General features: G+C 45.8%; 1 protein-coding gene across 1 annotated transcript in view; it reads right to left on the minus strand.

Moving 5' to 3' along the window:
• Window positions 1-21,976, minus strand: part of tenm1 (teneurin transmembrane protein 1) — a gene marked incomplete at its 5' end in the record, with an annotated part of 163,195 nt that overhangs the window by 52,123 nt on the left and 89,096 nt on the right. Inside the window, 12 exons of the mRNA XM_079268409.1 lie at window positions 475-727; window positions 1,999-2,142; window positions 7,541-7,826; window positions 9,205-9,466; window positions 9,572-9,691; window positions 11,025-11,259; window positions 14,007-14,153; window positions 14,404-14,433; window positions 14,599-14,784; window positions 16,603-16,803; window positions 19,114-19,308; window positions 21,223-21,324. Of these exons, the coding sequence (XP_079124535.1) occupies window positions 475-727; window positions 1,999-2,142; window positions 7,541-7,826; window positions 9,205-9,466; window positions 9,572-9,691; window positions 11,025-11,259; window positions 14,007-14,153; window positions 14,404-14,433; window positions 14,599-14,784; window positions 16,603-16,803; window positions 19,114-19,308; window positions 21,223-21,324 (2,161 nt within the window). The remainder of the gene's footprint in view (window positions 1-474; window positions 728-1,998; window positions 2,143-7,540; window positions 7,827-9,204; window positions 9,467-9,571; window positions 9,692-11,024; window positions 11,260-14,006; window positions 14,154-14,403; window positions 14,434-14,598; window positions 14,785-16,602; window positions 16,804-19,113; window positions 19,309-21,222; window positions 21,325-21,976) is intronic.

Below are 21,976 nucleotides of genomic sequence, written 5' to 3' on the forward strand. Positions count from 1 at the left end.
CCAGAACTATTAGTCAGAGATACAATAATAACAGAGAACGGGAGAGTAAAGTTACATAAGGAGAACACTGTACAGGACAAATGTGCAATCCCATCGAGCTTCTACGCTTGAGAAAATACAGAAATAGAGAATGTAGCGCCTGCAGCGCAGCAGCAGATATCATCGTCATAATCCACAGAAGAAGAAGAAATATCTTTGCTTCACAGCAGAGACTTTCACATCCTTAAGAGGTAGATTCGAGGCTGTAATGTCTGAATCTCACGCACTCTGCTTTTGCATGAAGACAACCGTCAGAATGTTTTCTGTTGAGATCAAACAGATCACAACCGGCGATGCCAAACCAAAGCTAATGCCATACAAACCCACATCAGCTGAGCTCATTGTGTTGCGATTGTGCTCTCAATCCCACTGTGGGAGATCCCCATCAAGATCAAGTCTACTCCTATCACACACAAACGCCATCACGACTCTCACTTGAGCTCCAGTATGGTTCTGGTGTATCCGTCAGGATGGACCCTGCGGATGAAGTTGAAGTCCCCCACATAGAGGGAGCCGTCGGGGCTGGTGGCCAGCGCCACGGGAGCAAACAGCATCATGTCCCGGGCGGCCCCGCTGCAGCTCGGACCGCAGGGGACACTCCGGTAGAAACCGTTCCCCATCACGGTGCTGATGACGGGAGGCTGCTGGGAGAAGAAGACGTTCTCTCCGTTTCCCTTGTGAAGGATTCCTGGGGAGGGAAGAAGGAATGCGATGAATACCTCAAAGGCCGCGACAAACACCTTTTCTCGATCGGCTTCTCGCTACGGCTGCGTGAGCACGACATTCAAAGTTTGAAGAGTTTTGGTTATTCCACAAGACAGACTTTCTGTATTTCCTTTTGTTTAGTCTGCGCTCCTCTCGCTGGTTTTAAGTGGGTTTGGAGTCATTTTGGAAAAAAAGGGGATACTTGTTTCTCTGCACTGAGCTGTCAACGAATATTGCAAAATCAAATATATATTCGAAGAGTAAAAAAGAACAGATATTCAAATATGAAAATGTGTGAGAAGAAGATAAAAAACCAGCACTACTGCGGTTTGTCTGCCTCGCAAGACGATGGACTCCAACAACGTCCCTTTCAGTGAAATGTTACATTTTACCCAGAATCCCCACTGGAAGCGAGACGTGAGCGCTCTGTGACCCGATTCCACGCGCTGTTATGTGCACACTACGGTGAACGTCTCCGCCCGCCTGTCAGCAGCAGCTCCCGTGGAGCCGAGTGGACAGCGGCTCGCTAACCTTCACCTGGCTGACTGACAGCAGACACTGAACTAAAACAGTTTTGGTGTCGGCTCCGTGGGAAGACGGCGTCGGTGTTTGCAGGCCCATTTATGGATGATCTGACTTGTGTTTCCCCCGCCCACCGTAGCGAGTGAGAAGAATCTGCCGGTGGTGAAACAAGCTCGGGGACAGTTAGGACACGGTGCCATGGACATAATGCGATAGAAAAGATATATACGAACACTAGAACGTCATATTTGGCCAATTTTGACAGTCCTTCTCTGCACCAATCAGGATTTTGCATTATTTTAATCTAAATGTGATGTGGTTGCTGTTCAAACCACACCCACGCTACCCTGATGAATAATAATAACTTACAATGTCATTTCTACTACTACTACTACTACTTTGATCGTTGCACATTTAGTGAGAGCCATTTCATGCTATGGGTACTTGAGTAAGTACTATCGGTATTTATTGTGTTGGGTTGTTGGTAGTAGAGTATGAGGTAACCCAGTCACTACAACCTCTGTGTTTCTGCTATCTTTACACACACATATCTTCATGAGATTTGATGTACTCCTTCATGAATGTCAAATAAAGCAAACTAAAAATATATGTTTTATCCTGTAGCATTCTGATCTTTGTATATATGTATTTGGGACACAATGTATGTGATTGAGTCAAGGGAAGCAAAAAAACCCAAAAAAAACAGTACACAAGCATATTATTGTCTCTCACCACTGCGGATGTTGAGGGCGTGGTGTTTGTCCAGAGACCACCCTCCCAGGTTCGAGGGGACCAGTTCAAATCCCTGCATCAGAGCAGTCCTCCTCTCCCACTGGATGACGCCAGGACACGACTCGTACTCGTAGCCGACAGACACTGAAATGCGAACACACACAAAAGAGGGCTCGATGTAACGCTCATCAAAAGCTGTGTACTGCCGACCCGCCGTGCCTTAGCATGTTGAGCAGAAATGGCCGTGTGTGGTACAGAACATCACTGTCAGACTTTAAACGCAAGCATCTCTCTCATAAACTGCTGTGTAATGAGTGGTGAGACAGATGAAAGGCCTGTGGCGAGACCTCATCATGTTATTTGAGAGGGATCAGTGAGAAGTGGACGCGTAATCAGTCGGCGCCCGTCTTCATGAAGGAGCCCTAGACTTAGCTGCTCGGCCTCTTAGTTGTAATGATACGCTGCGCAGCTTCCCACTACAAGTAACAACTATCAACAGCTGCTTTTGGGGGGGGGGGGGGGCTTGGCAGGATTAAACATGTCACTTCAGACTTGGAATACGTTTAAAAAAGGCAGCAGGTGACAAAGCCGTGGGAGATCTCAAAAACATGCAAGCACACAATCATCCTCACGTACGTCATCAGCCTTTTTAAGAAGTCTTTCCTTTTATTTTGGGGGGGGGGGGGGCTACTTGTTGGCAACCAGTTGCTTACTTACACGTGCAACAGATGCAGTGCAGCATTAGCATTCGTTTAGCGCCACGTTTCTGGCCAACTGACAAATGTAAGTCCACTCTCCCTTTGGCTCCGTATCCGGCTCCTCAGCAGCTAAATGCTACGTTCACAAGCAAGTGCATCTTAAATAGCTCCGGCTTTTATTTGATGATAGTTAGTTACTCAGTGGTTTAAGCCCTTGTTTCTACATAAATATTGATCAGTGCTGCTTTAAGTGAGTCATGTATTCCTACCACATGCAGAGCTTGAGATTGCTGGTGAGAAAAGGCTTTCATGTTAAAGTCACCTTTCACTGTGGGAGCGTGAACAGTAAGAAGTCATTCCATCTTAAGTGAGCCGGTCCTTCTCTCTCTGCATGTCCTCTGCTCTCTATCAGGCATGGGGATGAAGAGAGATGCTAACACGTAGCAGCTCATTTGTCTGTCCTCAATCTTAACTCTCTTGCCCACACGTGTGAAGAATGCAAACACACCGGTTTAACGTATAATTAAAGCAGCAGGAGTTCAATACAGTGACAATTTAAGAGAAGAGCGTAACATTGCTAAATTGAAGATCGTGATATACTTTGCAGTGAGGACAGCTGACAGAAGCGTGCTGGAGGAATAGCTGTCTCTGTCCATCGCTGCTCTGCACTGATCTGTCTGTTTACTTGCTTCGTTGTGAACCGACGTGCCTGTGAATCGACGGCCACTCGAGGGGAACTGGGGAGCGAAGCCAGAATAAAGACCGGGACAGATGGCGTGAATACGCAAGTAGGGGCGCTCACGTTATGCACAAGCTCAGGACATTCCCTTTCAGAGAAACTTAACTTTTTTAAATCAGCGGTACAATCGATGACGTGGTTTGGGAGGGCAAAGTAATGGGTGATTTGGGACGCTGGGGCGTTGTGAAATAAAATAAACACGGTAAAGTGCTGGACAAAAGTTCTTACTCCAGGAACTATCGCTTAATTACATTCTAAAGGTTCATTTGTTTCAATTTCTTTGTGTGTCTTACACTCTAATAGGCTTGTGATCGTGAGTATTTGAAGGACAAAAACAGAACTGAGAGTATCGTCAAATACACGTGAACATAAAATATAACATACGATGGAATCTCTGATCCTTCAAGTCACATTGCACCCACCTTGAAGAACCTGTTTCATGGCCTGGAAACCAATCCATCCTTATGAAAATGCATCAAAAGGTTGCCATAAATACATTGCCGTCAGCAGGGACACTATCCCGTAAAAGAAAGAAAGAGAAACAACCTACAATAACGCTGATTTTATTTGAGGAACAAAGCTTTTCCAGGACAAAACGGGCAAAGCAATCTCAAAGGGCCAGTGTCAGTGTTTTGAGAACTGCTTCACAACCGAATATTACCGCGGCTACATTACAAGACACACACACACTCTCTCTCTCATACAAACAATACCCATGCACACTATAATACATGGATGCACACTCAATATCTCACAGGTGAAAGCTTTCATTCCCCTCTGCTGAAGCCTCAGGCAATGTGTTCACCCCAGCAAACAGAGCATGATCTCCCTTCCTCTTGTTCTCTCTGGCTTAGTGTGACAATGTGGAGTGTGTGTGTGTGTGTGTGTGGATGCACACACGTGTCAACGGATGCGTGTGTCTGTGTTGTTGTGCCAACAAAGCGCAGGGATAGACTAGCGCAGGAAGCGGGTAGGGAGGGGCTGAAGCCTCTAATATTTAGTGACAAATGTGGTAAATTTGAACTGTTTTTTTTTAAATACATATATATATCTAAGCACCCTGACGTTTAGGAGGAGCTGTTCAACATTAACTTGCCACATCCAAATAACAGCCCATAAAGATACCCTTAAATCAGCCTCCATGGAAAACAAGGACAAAGCATCCAGCAAGTCTTTGGGCTCCATGTTGTGGTATCGTGGGGTACTTGTGTCCCATAATATTCTGGTCACTTTATTCATGAAAACGTATCCATATAATCTTCCTCCAAATCCACACAAACCCCCTGTATTTATGTTTTGTTCGTCTTTCCACTTTGATGCAATATTTTCCAACCAGCTGACACGGAAAACACAGTTGTATTCATGTCGTGGCATTTAATGCCAACAGGCAACTGTTATCTTAGACAGCGAGTGTACACTGAAGGCCTTTCCTTTGCTTTAGTAGCTCTTTAAAGCCATCTGAAGGCAACAGGTATCCCTTCCATCTGAAGTCTCTAACTGGAAAACATTGTTTGCAAAATGACCACAGAAACCGCTGGGCCTATGTGCTCAGCGAATTTGTGGTTTTGTTAATTATTAATATAATATATAATATATAATATGAATATATATATTAATATATATATTATATATTAATATATAATATATATATTATATATCTGTCAGACAGTCTCTCTTCAAAGCTCTGTGTTACCGGGGAAACAGCTGCCTGCTGTTAAACCAGCATCGCCTGAATACGTTATTATTCATGATGCAGGCTATAGAGATGAGAGAAGAGGTTAGAGATTGCTGTATAGTGTTGTTCCCAGAAACAAAAGACTGTCATTTTGTAAATCACATTTGTATTTGTGAGCCATGACCAGGATTTCATTTGTGTTGCAGTCAGAAAAGGGGATGAAAGTAGTGAATATGATTGGCCATGATTGTCTTGGCCTCTAACGCACCCACATCTAATTCTCTCTCTGATCCAACCCAGCGCCACAGGTGTGCCAAACGGAGCCTGGACACGAAACGACCAGCAGTGTGTTTGGCACGCTCGTGAAGGGCAGGGTGCACTAGAGTGGCATCGTGGGCACTGCGGGGTTCATGAAGACTAAGCTCTCTGCGCCTTTCTTAAGCACAAACCCACTTATGGTAAAAAAAAAAATGTAATTTTTTTTCCCACAACTAGAGACAATGTACATCTCTCAGTATAGCGTCTTCTAAACATTAATACAGGCATTCATGTAAACGGCTGCACAAACGCACGTTTCCAGGGCAGCACCCCCGCCCCACTGAAAATATGTTTTCAGTGGCAGGAACTAAAGAGAGGGAAGGATCAGGGGAGACATGGGTTGAGAAGAGCGAAGAAGGGAAGGCAGGAGGGAAGACAGGACAGAAGCAATGGGGGAGATCAGAGAGAATTAAGGAAATAACAAGCGGGGAAGGGAAGAAAATAGAGGAAACGCAGGAAACACGGCGAGGGTGGAGGAAGATAGGAGGCGATGGAAGGGGGTAAGAGGGCCAGGGAGGGAGGGAGGGAGGGAGGGACGTTGTTCAGCAAAGCACGGCGAATAAATAAATAAAAAGAAAAAAACAGGATCATAGGAGTTGAGAAAAAAGGTGAAAGATCAGTTGAGAGCTGGAGCAGATGAAATGCAGCTCGAGCAGATATGGAGTGGAGGGGAGGGATCAGGAGGAGAGAGAAAGCCTCAGGACGGAGAGATGCAATCTTTGTACGAGACCATACACTCGAGTGGACAAAGCTTCTTGTGCGCCTGCGATATCTCAGCGCTTATGGAAAGCTCTTTCTCGCAGCTCCACTGTTTGTCTACAACCTTCCACACACACACACACACACACAAAAAAAAGCCGCGACCCCTCAAAATGACCGAAAGTTGACATGTCTAACCCTCAATGGCGTCTTTAAACGGGCCATTTTTGCCGTGATGAACCAAGGCCAGTTCTATAACCAGTATGTCTTTCTTCTTTCTTTTTGCACAGGTGAGAGAGGACATTGGGGAGAAGAGACGATGAGCCACATTCATTAATCTGTGCACAGATTTGTATTCTGCAAACATTTTGCTCCACAGAGCCAGTTCTGTCAAAACGGGCCATCTCCCTGCCACTGCAGGTGATATCTTTACTCCCAGTTCTCTCTTCTCTGTGCAGCTCTAGTCCACTCTGTGCTGTCCCAAGGTCCTGGTGATACAGAGTCTAAACTGCCCGCTGATCATGTGCATGATCCATGAATTTCACGACTGATGATATTTGAACTAAAGTGGACACGTCCTTTCATTCCGGTAACTCTGCTTAAAGAAAGTAGCTGTAATTATTTACTATCGAGCAATCTCCAACCTCTCACTTCCCAGCAGGAGACCGTCCATTAACAGCTGGTTGATTACCTGCTGAATGGTCACTCATTTACAGGACGACTTCCAATCAGGCTTTCGTGCAAACCGCAGGGCTGAAACAGTCGCTCGAAGGACATCAGAGCTGTGTGGGGGGAGTGATGCAATTTACCTCTCTGGTATTGGTGGATTGGAGTGTTTGATGCATGGGCAAAGACATGGGCGAACAAACTGATTGAAAGACGACCCGCTGCAACACTGAGCCACAGTCGCCCATGTATTTACTCGGTTTGAATCCAATTTAAAAGGAATTTTATGTTTGTAAATACTGAGCTGTGCAAATATATTTTCCCATAAGAATCCTTCGCCCTGTTTTGAGGAACGGTTTAATATTTTTGGGAAGGAAGCTTATTCGTATTCTTGTTCATAAGTTGGGTGAGACGATCCACAGCCACTCCCATGCATGTGCATGAAATATGCAACGAGAGCAAGGAGAATATTAGCTTAGCAAACAGCTAGCCTACCTCTCTTTAAAGTTCACAGATCTGCCCATTAACACCTCTAAAGCTCACTAATTACTATTTTATATTCTGTTTGTTTAATCCATACACAAACAGAAATGTGAGAAGAAAGATGACAGAGAACAAGTGGATGGATTCCATGGGAACTGAGGAGGTTGCGTTTACCACACACGGTCAGTGTCTTATGTGTTTTCCATGTTTTCTTATTTAAAATAGAAATAAGTATATATAACGAGTGGTTTACATTCTACCTACCAGTTGCGTGAGTGAGGCCCCAGACCTCCTGGCCATAAATGTCAGTCTTGTTCCAGACCAGCCTGTGGACCAGGGCGGGCCCGGCGGGATACCAGCGCTGGTACAACCTTCCCTGGACCGATGCGCGGACATGCACCTTGGAGAGGCCGCCCAGCGGGGAGACTGGGGACAGCAGTGAGGGAGGTGTGAGGAGGATTCTAAGCAGAGAGAGGTAGCCTGAGGAACGGGTGCTCAAATAGCTCAGCTTGGAAAAGGCCCCGGGGATTGAAACTTCTTCCTGCACCGCCTGGGGAGAACGAGGGTGGGAGCAGAGTGAGGAATGATAGAAGAAAGAAAGGTGTTGTATCATTATCTTTGTTTACTTAAATAATGAGCTGACAGGCAGGTACAGGAATACATAGCTGGCACAGTAAAGTGCAGGGAGAACACCAAATATGTCACAAAGAAGAACGTTTTCATTTTCTTTCTTTGAGAACTTTTTTTTTTTTTTTAACTGAATGAACAATGATGTCTGTCCGTATCCACGAGGGTTTTCTTTTAAAGAAAATGTCTATATCCTAAATCCTGATAGAGTAGCAAATAAAAGGCCATGCTCATTCCTCTAATAAACGCTAAACTAGCTGCTGCAGCAAACATTGATTTATCCTCTATGATATTTCTCTTGGCTGAAATCAGATACCGTTTGAGTACCTTCAATCTAATTATCTCTGAGACGACTATCTCCGACGCATTTTTCCTCTGAAGTCTAAAGGCTTAGATTCCATTTTCTTTACACACGGTGAACACGGTGGGTGTAACTAAGCTTACCGGGAACACCAAGTACTGTTCCTCCAGTTCATTATTTATGTATTTCTGCAGCCTTTTCTATCTGGAGGTGTTATTTGTCATGAGGATAAAATGTTCCTTCATTTTGGCTGTCTTCAGTCCCAACGAGCTTGAACTTGTGCAGATGCTGTGTCGTGGATATGAATGGTAATGTGGGCAAAAAAAACCAAAAGGACGGTGTGACCAAGGCACACTCTGGATATAACATTCTTTGCAGTCTATCGCGTGTCCAGGTAACAAGAACACAACTCTCTGTGTCCTGGGAATTTTAGTTGGTACTGAAATGAGGTCGGGTTGAGGTTTTTGGTTCCTATAAAAAAAAAAGAAATCTTTGGAGTCACGTCGGAGGGTAAATATATAATCACCAGTCTGACCTCCACACCTGACTTTCAGCCGCCTAATTTGCCTTTGTGGTGGGGAAGTCTAAGGATGGAGTGCTAATTTGCATTTCGCTCATTCCTTATTTGCATGATGCAAATACGAACTGAGCTAAATTTGCAAAACCCCGTGAGACCGGGTCGGTTTGTTGCTGAGCTGTAACAAATTGAGCCGAAGCTTCATTCTCACTGCCTGCCGTCTGTAGACACAAAGCATTGAATTGTTACAATATATATATATAGACCAGTGACGACATGCTCGGCTCAGTCTGCAGATCCCTGATGCTGAGCCGCCTCCCCTCCATGACGTTCAATTTGTTTATTCAAATTTCATTATCATTGAACATCTGCCAAGTGTGAGGTAGATTGGACGGACAGCTCTTGAGATATGCGAAGGACATACCAACATAGATTACTTGCTTTATAATTCGATTTTCAGATTATAGTTCAGAAGTTTCGTACCTGCAGCTCCGGCACTGCCGGCCCCTTCTCTGCACATGCTCCGGTGTATCTGGGGAGCGGGTAGGCCAGGACCAGCGGGTACGGACTCAAAACACTCCTGATGTCACACGTGGGAGTTTGCGCTTCCTCCCTGGACATGGTCACCTGGTCCAGGACCAGGAAGTTGTTGTTTGGCGTCCAGATGGTGCGCGTCTGCGGCAGGAAGGGTGGCCGCTGGAACATCAGGGTCACAGACATCGCGCCCATGGTCACCAGGTCAAAACTACAGTCAGACGACAGGAAGACAGAATAAGAATGGAGTGCAAGGGAAATAATGAAAAAGAAGATGATATTCTTTTGTGTATATTTTGTGCGTGGATGTCTCTACCTTCCGTCCTGCCTGCTGATAGTGTAACCGTACTCTGGATGCTGTGGGAAGGTGATGTTAACTCCGACCAGAGGCGAGCCGTCCTGCAAGGCGACGCTGCCTCGAATCACAGCTACCCGGCTGGAGAATAAAAAAAAAACAGACAGGAAGGCGAGAGGGGAACAAAAGAGAAACACAAAGAAAAGGCAGAGATGGCTGGTTTACAATGATGGAAAACATAATGACTGTTTGAAGAGAGAGGCACATTGTGCCGAGCGACCTTCTGCGTGCAGAAATAGCAAAACTGCATTTTTCTGCTCAGTGCAATTCCATTCTTTAGCAGAATGAAATCTGCCAGATGCCAGGATACAAGGACCATAAATATAGCTTCACCCATGGCAACACCTTTCAACACCCTGTCATACAAAAACTAAAACACACACAAAAAAACACTTTGTCATCATGTTTATATTACAGTGACAGCGGTACGTGCAGCAGAAAGGGCTGTGTTGTTCTTCAAATAGAGCGTAAACTATCAGTCACATCCAGACTGTTTTGAAAGATTCATCTTGATTTTGCACCTAAAGTGTGAAATACGCTGCTTAAATCTGGAATAATCGTCGACCTGGTCAAATGAAGACAGACTAGGGCAGACACATGTGGTGTACTCACACTCACACACACACACACACACACACACACACACACACACACACACACACACACACACACACACACACACACACACACACACACACACACACACACACACACACACACACACACACACATCGATGGATCTGTTATTCCAAAAGAGGGATAAATGAAGGATGGTGAGGTTTCTCCGGGTGGTTGCGTTGCACCGTTTGTTACTCTTGTCCTGAAAGCTGCCATCGATTTCCCACATTATTAATTCATTTGTTTATTCTTGAAGTGAACCGGGGGGGGGGGGGGGGGGGGGGGGGCACATTGCCATTTTTCAGAAAGGCATCACTTCTCGTTTGCCGAACCCAAACTTTCTAGGTCATCATCTCGCCGGTGATGTGTATTTCCTGCTGTTAGATGGAAGTGAGAGGCCGCTGAAAAATGAATGGGGACACCCTTGTGAATGGTGAAACCGAAAGACATTAATATGTAACAAAGAAACACTCTAATGCAGTCGTAGCCCGACACCGATACTCGCTGCCGTGCCACCGCTGATCTCCAGGGGAACACAGATCACGAAGACGTGTGCGCAGACATGAAAAGCCTCATTCACATGCAAACACACACGCTTTCATTAAACAAATAATGGGCGGCGGACGATCCGGCGCATTAATACGGATGCATCTACTTCATTATCCGCACCTCCTGTCTTTCCGCGTACTATATAGGAGGGCAGCTCAAGGACACAGGCGCCCAAAACAAATACACGAAGGTATTCGGCATGCATGCGCAGGGGTCCGGGCCAACAGAGAGCACGCCACGCACATACCTGGTGTCGAAGGGCACGTCTCCGGGGAGAGTGTGCGTGGCCGCCTTGCCGAGGAGGAAGCGTATGCGGCGGTAGAAGCTGTGGGCGTGCGTGCTGGTGGGCGGGGGGGATGGGGCGGGCGGCGGCGGGCTCTGCTGCAGCAGGGCCAAGGGGTCGGCCGAGCCGTGACACAGGGGGTCGGAGCCGCAACTCAGCTGCTCGCAGCAGTCCGGGTCCACGCAGTCAATGAGGCCATCTGAAATAGACAGGAAGTCAAACCGTTTATAAAATAAAAACGCTTTAAATAAAAATAAAATACACTTAAGAAGAAAAAAAAACACCGTTTTTATGAGGAGTTGGTTGTTTAGAGGGTTTCTTAAATTTACACAGTTCATATAGGCGAGACATTACCATCTTTATTGTGCATAGCCAATAAAGGCTTTGATAGATTTAAGTGGCTAAAGGTGCTGAGAACACATTTCTACTCTAAAGGCCAAGGTACTGTATAAGTCCGCAGTGGAAAGACGTGAAGAAGACACCATAAAGACCTGCCAAGAAGTCATTTTCACACTGCTCAGCCGGTGAGAAACTCTCCTGGAGTAATATCATCTGTCAATGAACTGCGCACGCATCATCATAACCACGAGCATCAATCAAAAGAGATGCATTAGGGGCCGTCAGTGCACAATTATAGCATCTATTGTTATAAATCTGAATCTAAAAGACCTGAATCTCCAGCATTATTCGAAAAGTTCCGCGGGTAAACAATGAGTCGCGGATACGAACCGAGGCGGCAGGTAATGTGAGCCGGGCTGGCATTTGTGTTTCCTATTTCAAGCCTGTTTCTGAAAAGGCAGGAAGCGGTGCTGACATTTAAATGCATCTGACCACGGAGCAGAGAGCGAAAGGCCAACAATATTCTATTATAACCTCCCACAAAAGGTAGCGGAGTACAATGGCTGATTTCCATAAGATTCACTCCTTGAACTTGAAAGCACACTATTAATTGTTATTCTAATACCACTATCATTAAAAGGACGAACACGTTTGTGGCTCATTATGCAGCCACTGTTGTTTACCATTGCACACAAAGAAGGACAGTGAAAATAAACATATGTAATGCATATAAATATCTATGATTACGCTGCCTGGTGTGGAAAAAAATGCTGTTTTGTTTGGTGTTTTTTTTCCACGAGGATGAACAATTTGCTAGCCTGGCTCTGATCAAAAGGAAACACAATCTACCTACGAGGATCTCTGAAGCTCACGGATTTAAAATCTCAATTGTTTAATCCATACGACAAAAAAAACCACAACTGCAATTTGTTGTTTTAACTGCGGGTTATATGATAACTTCTTAGTGACTTCCTGGAATCGCACAACCTCACGGGGACGTCGAGACTCCAGGAAGCTGCTGTTCTTTATATCCAAGGCAGGGCAGGTGGATCGATTGTATCGATCTTCTCATCTAGCTTTCTGCAGGAAAGTATATTTCCTTAATGTCGAATTATGCGTTTGACATCTACATTTGTTTGTTTTTCCTTTAAATCTGTAGCCTCCAAATCCAAGCTGAGACAACCTGCGATGACGTCATCAGGGATATTTATATCAGAGCTGACGAAGCCGCAGAGCCTCAGAAGGGATTATATAACTGTTTTCACAGGCCGACTCGTGCTCTTCATGACCAGCAGACCTTTATGTGTAAAATCGATCGGCAGCGTGAGAAAGGGTTCACTTTGTTTAAGGTGTGACTGAATTAAACGTCCATACAACAATGTGCAAATGTATTTGGAGCACAGTGTGACGGCGCTTTAACACTTCTCTCACTCCTCTCAAACACCACGGAGTAAAACGTCCGTTAACAAAGCCAAATCACAACAATGATGTAATCCATTAATATAAAAACCATCAGTGCCGACGCTGTTGACAGGCCGCCGTCCTGCTGTGAGTTGTTTCCTTTATTCAGGCCCTAGTTTATAGTCCACCAGACACTTCTTATAGCCTGGCTCTAGGGTTATAATCCAGGGTAAGGGCCTGTATTTCATGTTTGGAGGAGCCGTCTACGCCGACTTTCCGAAGCGTCGGCTCAGTCAGTCATGCAGCGTTGGTAAACAATGTGCAGAGGGGAAGAAAAAGAAACGGTTACATTGCAGCTATCAGCAGCACTCTGCACCAGCTGGAGAAAGGACTGCAAAAAAAAGGATGTATGCGTTTGAGGTTTCCCTGCTGCTGTGAGCTCTGATTCAAAAGCCACTCATCACAAGACGTGGATCCATGAAAAAAACAAAACTAGGACGCTTTTCCTCTAAACAAAAGCGACACTACCTTGTTTGCTACGACGGAGTACAACGCCGGCTTAACGGGCACGTCCACAATGGGATATTTGATGTTTTAAAATGCATGGGCACAGTTGAACGTAATGTATTAGCGCGCTACATCCTGAAACGTACGTTATGTGTCGGAGAAACAGCCTCGGATGGGACTGAAATGGAAGGGAAACGATTGCGATGAAATGTTCCTTTCTTGTCTGTTCACCTGAGGATAGAACGACACAGCTACGAGGCTGAGCGACACAAACCTCTCACCTGTCACCAAGACACCTCGCAGCCAGAGAAGCAGTGACTTATTCCGCATTGCTTTGCTGTATTGCGACTTAAGAAAATGTCTCAGAGGGCCTTTTATCCTAGCAGGTGGTAATGCATATCAGACATTTAGCTGTGATGAGAGGGGAAAAACAGACGCGCACGCCACGCACGCACGCACACACACATACATATTCAATATAATAATGACCAGCGGGACCCTACAGGCGTCTCGGCATGATCGGGACAGCACGGGAAGGATGCAGGGGAGGAACGACGAGGCAGATTTCTTTCGGCAGGAGAAACAGGAGGAGAACGTAATGGAATGGACAATCTGCCACAAAGGCAGAAATGAAAAGAGGTACGAAAGAGGAGCAAAAAAAAGGGGGATAGAAAATGATAGAAGATGTTAGAATGTCACCTCCGTCGTTGTCTGTTCCATCACTGCAGTCAGTTTCCATGACAACGCTGCATCCAGGCCCGCTCCATCCAGCCTGGCAGACGCAGCGCCAGCCGCTCTGCTCCAGGGTACAGCGGCCGTGTCCGCTGCACAACCCTGGGCAGCCGTCTGAAAAGGTGTGACCCACACGCACACACACGCACACGCACACGCACACACACACACACACACACACACACACACACACACACACACACACACACACACACGCACACGCACACGCACACGCACACACACACACACACACACACACACACACACACACACACACACACACACACCACACACATTTTGGGGATTTGTGAGCATGTCAGAGGAGCAGAATATGACATGTTTATGCTGAATATAGATGAATTACCTTTCACAACGACGTCCAAGTCATGAGTAACTGAGAGGGAGGAAACAAAGGTGAGAATTGTGTAAGAGAAAATAATTGTAACAGTGACACCTTTTTAAAGCCTATCACACTAATCAAAATATCACAAGGAATAATCCAACACTCCCACGTGCGCACACACACACACACACACAAACACACACACACACAGCTCACCAATGTTACAGTGCTCTCCCTCCCAGCCAGGCTGGCAGATGCAGGTCCCGTCGTGGCACTGGCCGTGTTCTTCGCAGCGAGGATGGCATGCTCTCTGGTCGCACGCAGCGCCAATCCAACCCTCCTCGCACTGGCACTGACCCTCGGAGCAAACGCCATGGCTGCCACATGGCACCGGGCACAGCTCTGTCAAACAGGTGGGGGGGGGGGGGGGGGGGAGATACGCGTGAGAAGAAGAAGAAAAAACAAAAAAAAGGGTGCGAGTTCGAGAGGGAGGGAGGGAGAACAAGAGGGGAGGGGAGCAAATGGAGGAATCGAGTGTAGGAAGAAAAGGAAAACGGTAAAAGAGGCACAGGGGACATGTAGAGGCGAAAAGTTCAAAAGAAAATCCTGAATTGGGGGTGAGACATCGGAGAGAGGTGAGAGAGGAAAGAAAACTAGCGCTAGAAGAGGATAAAAAGGTCTACTTTCTCACAATACGTAATCTTCCCGCCTCTAATAGCAGAGCTCCCTGAAGGAGGGGAAGAGTGAATAGACTCATAATAATAATAAATGATTCGTTTTTGCTCCGCATATTTAAACTACAGGGACTCAAATTCAGCTCTATTATTCTTTTCTGACATTTTGATCAGATTTGGTGAGTATGTTAATACCCTTTCTTTCCCTTCATCTCTCCATCTTTGTCTCTGTCAGCGTTCTCTTTTAAGTATCCCTCTCTCCATCCCCCTTGCAACATCCCTTTAAATTTCGTCCCTCCTCTCCCGCCCCCCTCTTCTCCTCGCTCAACATCTCGCTCCCTCTCTCTCGCTGCAGAGGCAAAGCCTTATCCATCAGTAAAGAGAGCAAAGTGCTGGAGGCACACAAAGACTACTTATCCAGCTGCAGTAAAAAAGTTATTTCAATTTAAATATACATAGCATGGAGAGGGGGGAAAAAGTGGATTAAAGTTGGAGAGTTTTGCAGCTCTCTATTAGAATTACATTAGCTTAGCTATGCTTCAACAAGACCAGGACGTATGGCAGGGTCCTTTTGATTAAAAGCCCGGCAGGTAGAGAGAGGCCGCTCATATCTCAGCCACTCAGCCACGGTCTATCATTATCATGGGCTATATCACTATAATAAGGCGTGCATGCACCTGAGAGCGGCGGCTAATGCCAATTGCCTGCAAATCATTGGTGTGCACGGTAAGGCGGATCCTTTCCCCAACACCAGCGTTCAGTTAATGCGGCGGAAAAAGAGGAAAATCAGCGCTATAATGGCTATTCCCCTCTCTGTCAGTTTACACTTGAAGGACAAGGACACTCTCCTCACTGTGCACCGCAGAGTACTGCATTCTATATATTTGACACGAGAGAAGGCGCGCTGTACTTTTCCCCTTACAATGGCTAACTCGCTTGCCGTCGCTTCGCTGCCAGTGTGGAATAGCTGGCAGAGTCAAAGGAGATTTCATGTGGGTGCGGATGTAAGAAACGTTTTACAGCTTTATCCAACAACCACGCACTGACTAATATGTATAGCGTGCCGGTAACGGGGTCTGAAATAAACATCAGCAAGCTCTTAAATGCCGAGCCGAATGTTCCTCAGAGTCGTCTCTGAAAGGCCTCGCAGCAAAGTGAGAATAGAGGTCTTTTTCTTTTCCCCAGCCTGCCTGCCTTTCTTTTTTCTTTTTCTTTTTCCAAATGCGCAATAAAGTGAGTGCCATTGCAGGGGGGTGGCTCCGGAGCATCATGAGGGGACATTTCATTTAAAACCAGCATAAAGAAAGTAAAAAAACACACATGCATGCGCACACACACACACACACACACACGCTGACACATCTCACAGGGTGGCTCCGGTCCATATTTGTCTCTCGTGTCTATCAAATCCCCACAAAATAGTATCTGGCATGCGTGCTACCACACTAGCACACTAATAGCATTCTCGAGATGTGCAATGGCGATTTCCTGTTTTTTTTTTGTTTTATGTTTTTCTGTGAGTGGACATATGCTCCTCGGGTCTTACCAGTGTAACAGTCCGGTCCTGTCCAGTTGGGCTGGCAGGCGCAGGCATCCGACCCGGGTAGGTAGGTGCCATGTCCCGAACACTGCTCCTGACAGGCTGGCAGCGGGTCATCACAGCTCACTCCTGCCCAGCCTGCCGAGCACACGCACTCCCCGCGCACGCACACGCCGTGCCCGCCGCACTGAGGGTCCACGCAGTCCACTGCAGAGAGAGAGAGAGAGGACAAAAGGACGAGCGAGAATGAGTCAGAGGTGAGAGTGAAAGTGTGGGTAAGTGGGGGAAGGGGGGGGGGGGGGGCTGGTGTGCCGGCCTCATTATAATCATCAGTTCACCGAGTATGAAAGCAGTGTTCTTTGCATCCCATCCAGGAGTTAACCACCCCAGCTACAATCCCTGTATCTGTTCCACAACATTACACTTCATAGGACACTTAGAACCGAGGCTTTGATAAGGGGGTGAAATGGGTTGGTTTGCGTGTGCGTGTGTGTGTGTGTGTGTCATGGTGGTCCGCTCTTCGCTGTGTTAGCGTGTGTGTAATTACAGCTCCGAGTGCCGAGCCAAAGCTCGGCACAGTTCGGCTCAGCTCAGCTCCGCCGCTCAAGGTCAAACACCTGATTTAGTCTCTGCAGGCCCGAGACACCGGCGGCGACAGCAGGGCGGCCTCCGGGACAGCTGTGCCATCGGGTTATCGTCAAGTGTAACATCATAATTGTTTTAGATATCATGGCTTTGTTTGTTTTGGCAAATTCAGAGGGTGGTTTTACAATGGACGGCTGCAAGGGGAGGTTGTGGCAAAGGCCCTCAGCTGGTTTCCTGTACGGCTGTGAGGGGCCTGAGCTCCCTGAATCATTGATCGTCTGCTCATTTCAACCCAAGGCCGTTTTTTTTACGATCTTTACTTTAAGGTTTATGTCTTGGCTACAATAATGTCACAGTATGTCCAGTACATAACAAATACACAGTAAATACATAGAGGGATACAATTCCAAATTGTTTCGGTTTTTGATAGTGATGAGTCTATTAGAACCGTGTTGACAGGACATTCTATGCGTTAATATTGTCAGAAAACAGCCTACATTTGTTAGCTTTTCGCTAAATCTGCACCATGAAAGGTTGCGCTGAATTAGCTCCCAGCGGTTTGTGTTTGCACTGTCATCACTGTAATCATGAACGAACAGACGGCAGTCACCCTGATAGCTTTTGATTTAGGAACATTTATCCTCGATGGACGTCCACTGAAAGAGGACGCGTTGCAGATTCCAGCAGCGTGTATGATTTATCTGCATTTCAATTTGACAATGATGACGCTGTCAAGATTAGGAGAAACTGATTTAAATGAAAAACGATCTCAACTAAATTAGGTTCAAAGATATAAATCAGCGTTAAAGTTGCATTAATTGTCCACTTGGGGCCAAAACACAACACTGACCTATGATCACTTTGCGTCACTAGTTTAACTGAATTTCTCAACAGCTTGGTGTTAGTGTCACTTTTTCTGAATCAAACAGCTGTTCGGTAGCTTAGCTCTTTTATTATTAGTAGTGTGTTAGCGTCCACAGAAGCTACATTTTCCCAAACATTTCACAAGCTCAAGCTCAGTAGGTGTACTATGATATTTGTTAAATATACAATATAATTTAAATAGTTAATTATAGTCTTATATTATTATTATGAATATATAATTTATATTAGGCCTATATATATACAGTATATATATATGTATATATATTTCTATGTGGTCATGATATAACATTGACTTGGATTTAAGTTAGTTCAATAAAACAATATATGCAAGTTACCAGAGTAACTGGTAGCTTAGCTAAGCTAACTTTCCAAGAAGCTTTTCCCAACACTGGCTGTGGCTAACATGTTAGCAACATTAGCATGCGTGACAGGTCGTGTTGCTGTCCACCTGATGAATGTCGCTCCAATAGTCACTCTCCTTTTAGCTCTGTTTTGGTCTCCACCAACTCATCGGGTAAATATCTGCCTCTTCAGCAGGTGAATACCTCATTATATTCACGAGGTGTTCAATATCTTGGTCTGCCTGCCATTTGGGCAGTAAACAGTAAAACACTGATGCATGCTTTCCTTGTAATGGGTTTTTTTTTGAGTTTTTCCTGATCCTGAACGACTGTCTTAGAATAGAAGGTGTTGTATATTGTACAGATTGTAAAGCCTTAAGAGGCACATTTGTAATTTTGTGCTCCATAAATAACAAATTGACTTGACTGATTTCTCTCCCATAGAGCTGAGGGGGTCTGCAGTCGAGCGATAATTCTCTGTGGGTTTGACACTGAGAGAGGCCCCTGTAGAATCACATTATTTCATCCATTGTCAGAACAAAGATATTGATTAGCGCAGCGTTAAATTGAATGCTTACCTGAAGCAAAAATAGCTACGTCACTCATTTAAATATGTAAAAGCGGAGCCGTGGTTGTTGTGCAGGTGTGACACCATGAGGTGTGTATTTCGCCTTTTAAGAGAGTAAAAAAAAAAAAGAAATCTTACCTTGTTCACAGTTAACCCCTTTATAGGCCGGACCACATATGCAAATCCCCTGGATGCAGGAGCCGTGGTTGGAGCAGGTGGGGTCGATACACTGACCTTCCTCCACGTTACACTCTGCCCCCTTCCACCCCGCCAGGCACACACACCTCCCTTTCTCATACACGCCGTTGCCGCTGCACAACACGGGGCACGAATCTGCAACAGGACAAACACAGATTACACTCAGTGGCACACACATGCAAACACACACACACACACACGCAGTACTGCAGTATATTAGCTGGGTGACCGCAGTAACCTGCCGTGAGTGGGGCTACGCTCTCTTATCTCAGCTGGTGCGCGGATTCAGCAAATCCTCAAGCAGCCTTTGTCTCACTTCCTTTCTCTCGCACACACACACACGCTTGTCCGTTCGTACACACACACATACTCACACACACACTCCAGCTTATCCCTCACGCTGTTTCAATTTACTCAAGCACCACCTGAGCCCGGCTACCACGGCAACCCAGGAATCGTAGAAAATCCCGCCCGACGTCACCTCACTTACTCCGAACAGGCCGTGAAAACAATCGTGAAAACGGAGCAGTCGGGGTTTACCAAATTGGAGGGGGGAGCAGAGCCATCTCTATGCAGGGATGGAGAGCCGTGTGACTAACAGGCAGGTAGAATAAAGCCAGGGAGCGTCTGATGACGCACTGACAGTTACACTCCAGTTCGACTCCTCATAGCAGCTGGAGGAGGCAAAGCAGCTCCAGACTTCAAATGGATTAGAAAGACGATCCAGAACGGACGCCTTTTTTATATTATTTTATTATTCAGTGAAGGCCCTGTGCCGCTCATGCGTGCGGGCATGTGTTTGTTTGATCCTTTGTTAAATCGAACACTCTGCACCCCACAGTCATAAATTCGCACTTCACTTTTTACAGCTCTTGCCAAAACTTGCTGTCTAACTTTTCAAAGGCAGAATATTATCGAGCCAGCAAATGAGCGAGGGTGAGAGGGGAGCGAATGAATAAATGATGAGCGTAAATAAATCATGGAATGTGATATTATATCAGCTGTTTCTACACAATGAGACTGATACAACGACAATAATTTAAAAATAAAAACAGACTGAGGCAGAGAGAAAGAGAGAGAGAGAGAGAGAGAATGAGATACAGAGGCGGAGAGAAAGCAAGAGGGAGGGGGAAGATGCAGAGACAGAGAGGGAAACAAATGCTGTAGAGCTGTGATGAATACATGGAAAGGTTGCAGTTGAAGGATGATGGTCTGTACTTTAAAACCAACAGCAACATCACAAGTATTGCCTGTTTGGCCAAACCGCAGCTTATGTGCCATATACCGCCCATTGTTATTCCACTCTACAGATTTTCAAGGTGTGAGGTTGCTGTCAATTGCCCTTCTCGCAAATGTTCCAAATCTACAGGGGACGTATCCTTTGAGTTGCTGAAGGTCTTTTAATGTGAAGCGTTTGTGCAGGAAGTGTTGGGGTTTTATTTGACAGCAGCTTAACAGCGTCTGAGAATCAGCAGAATGGAATCGACAGGAAGTAAGTTGGCGAAGGAAAACGTGAAGCCAATTTCTGTCGAAGAGGAGAAAACTCAGAGAAGCAGAGTGGTGACTATGCGAGACTCTGTTGCTGTTCTAATTTAACTGGCGATGTGGAAATGTAGATTATACTTTATATTTTGTATTGACTAACAGCAAACAGCATCGACGGAACACAACAGGAAGCATTTAGAGGTCGAACTGAAATATGATTAAACACAGGGAGAAACAAAAAATACAGTTAAGCATTTCTTTAAGACCAGATTCTCTCTGCAGTTGAGTTAAGGAAAGGTGAGAATCAACGGTACAAAAGGTCTGTTGCTGTAAATATTCGAGAATGGACCGAAGGCGTATTAACGGCTGAAAATAGTTCTTTGAAAATGCACCGTTTTAATCCTTTTTGAGTCACCTTTTTATAAAAGAGAAACTATACATTTGTGACAAGTTTTAGAAAAAGTGACAGTAGAAGTAAATGGGCTTCGACCTGAGAGCCACAGACAGGGTATAGGGTGGTCCGAAAGTATTGAAGGACATAACCAACAAACTTTTGTCTCTTACCTTTGGCACAGTCGGGACCCAAGAAGCCAGCAAAGCAGTGGCAGTGTCCGGCCACGCACTCTCCGTTTCCATTACAGTCTGTTGAGCAGCCGTCCATTGAGTCTGCACAACCAAACATTCACAAAGCAGACATATGAGAGAGAGAGAGAGAGCGAGAGAGAGAGAGAGAGAGAGAGAGAGAGAGCGAGAGAGAGAGAAGAAACAACAACTTGAAAATGTTCCACATGTAGCTCCATAAGCTGGCACAGCTCTCTGTTATTGAATGAGAGATCTGATAAGCAATGGATGGCTCCCCAGACTCGGGGGCTATATTAGATTAGTCTGATCCAGCTGCTATCACTCTCTGGGGAACGGCCAAGCACTCACTTACACTCAGTAGCACTAAGCACATTATACTGCATTACAGGTCGCGAACACACAACGCACGCAAATTTACAAACATCAAGGCTCAATCAACAAACTGTTTACACGGACGCAGTTTGGAACGAGATTGAGAAACATAAAAATCTGACGAGTGCACGCGTTAGTGGAGAAGGGCTAAAGCTGCGTCGCTACAGTAGCGATACACTCCCGGGGCATGGCGGGGATCAATGGGATGCTTGTTCCTACTAGTGCACTGTCTCATCTGGATGCATTTCATCATATCCTTCTGTGGGGTAGTGAGCATTTCATCACACTCCTCCGCCGGACTTTAATTGGCCGCCTTCCCTTTTACCTCTCTCCTTTCCTCCCATTGATATGTCCATCAAGTCAC

The sequence above is a fragment of the Melanostigma gelatinosum genome (assembly GCF_949748355.1).
Source record: "Melanostigma gelatinosum genome assembly, chromosome: 5".
Taxonomy (NCBI): Eukaryota; Metazoa; Chordata; class Actinopteri; order Perciformes; family Zoarcidae; genus Melanostigma; species Melanostigma gelatinosum.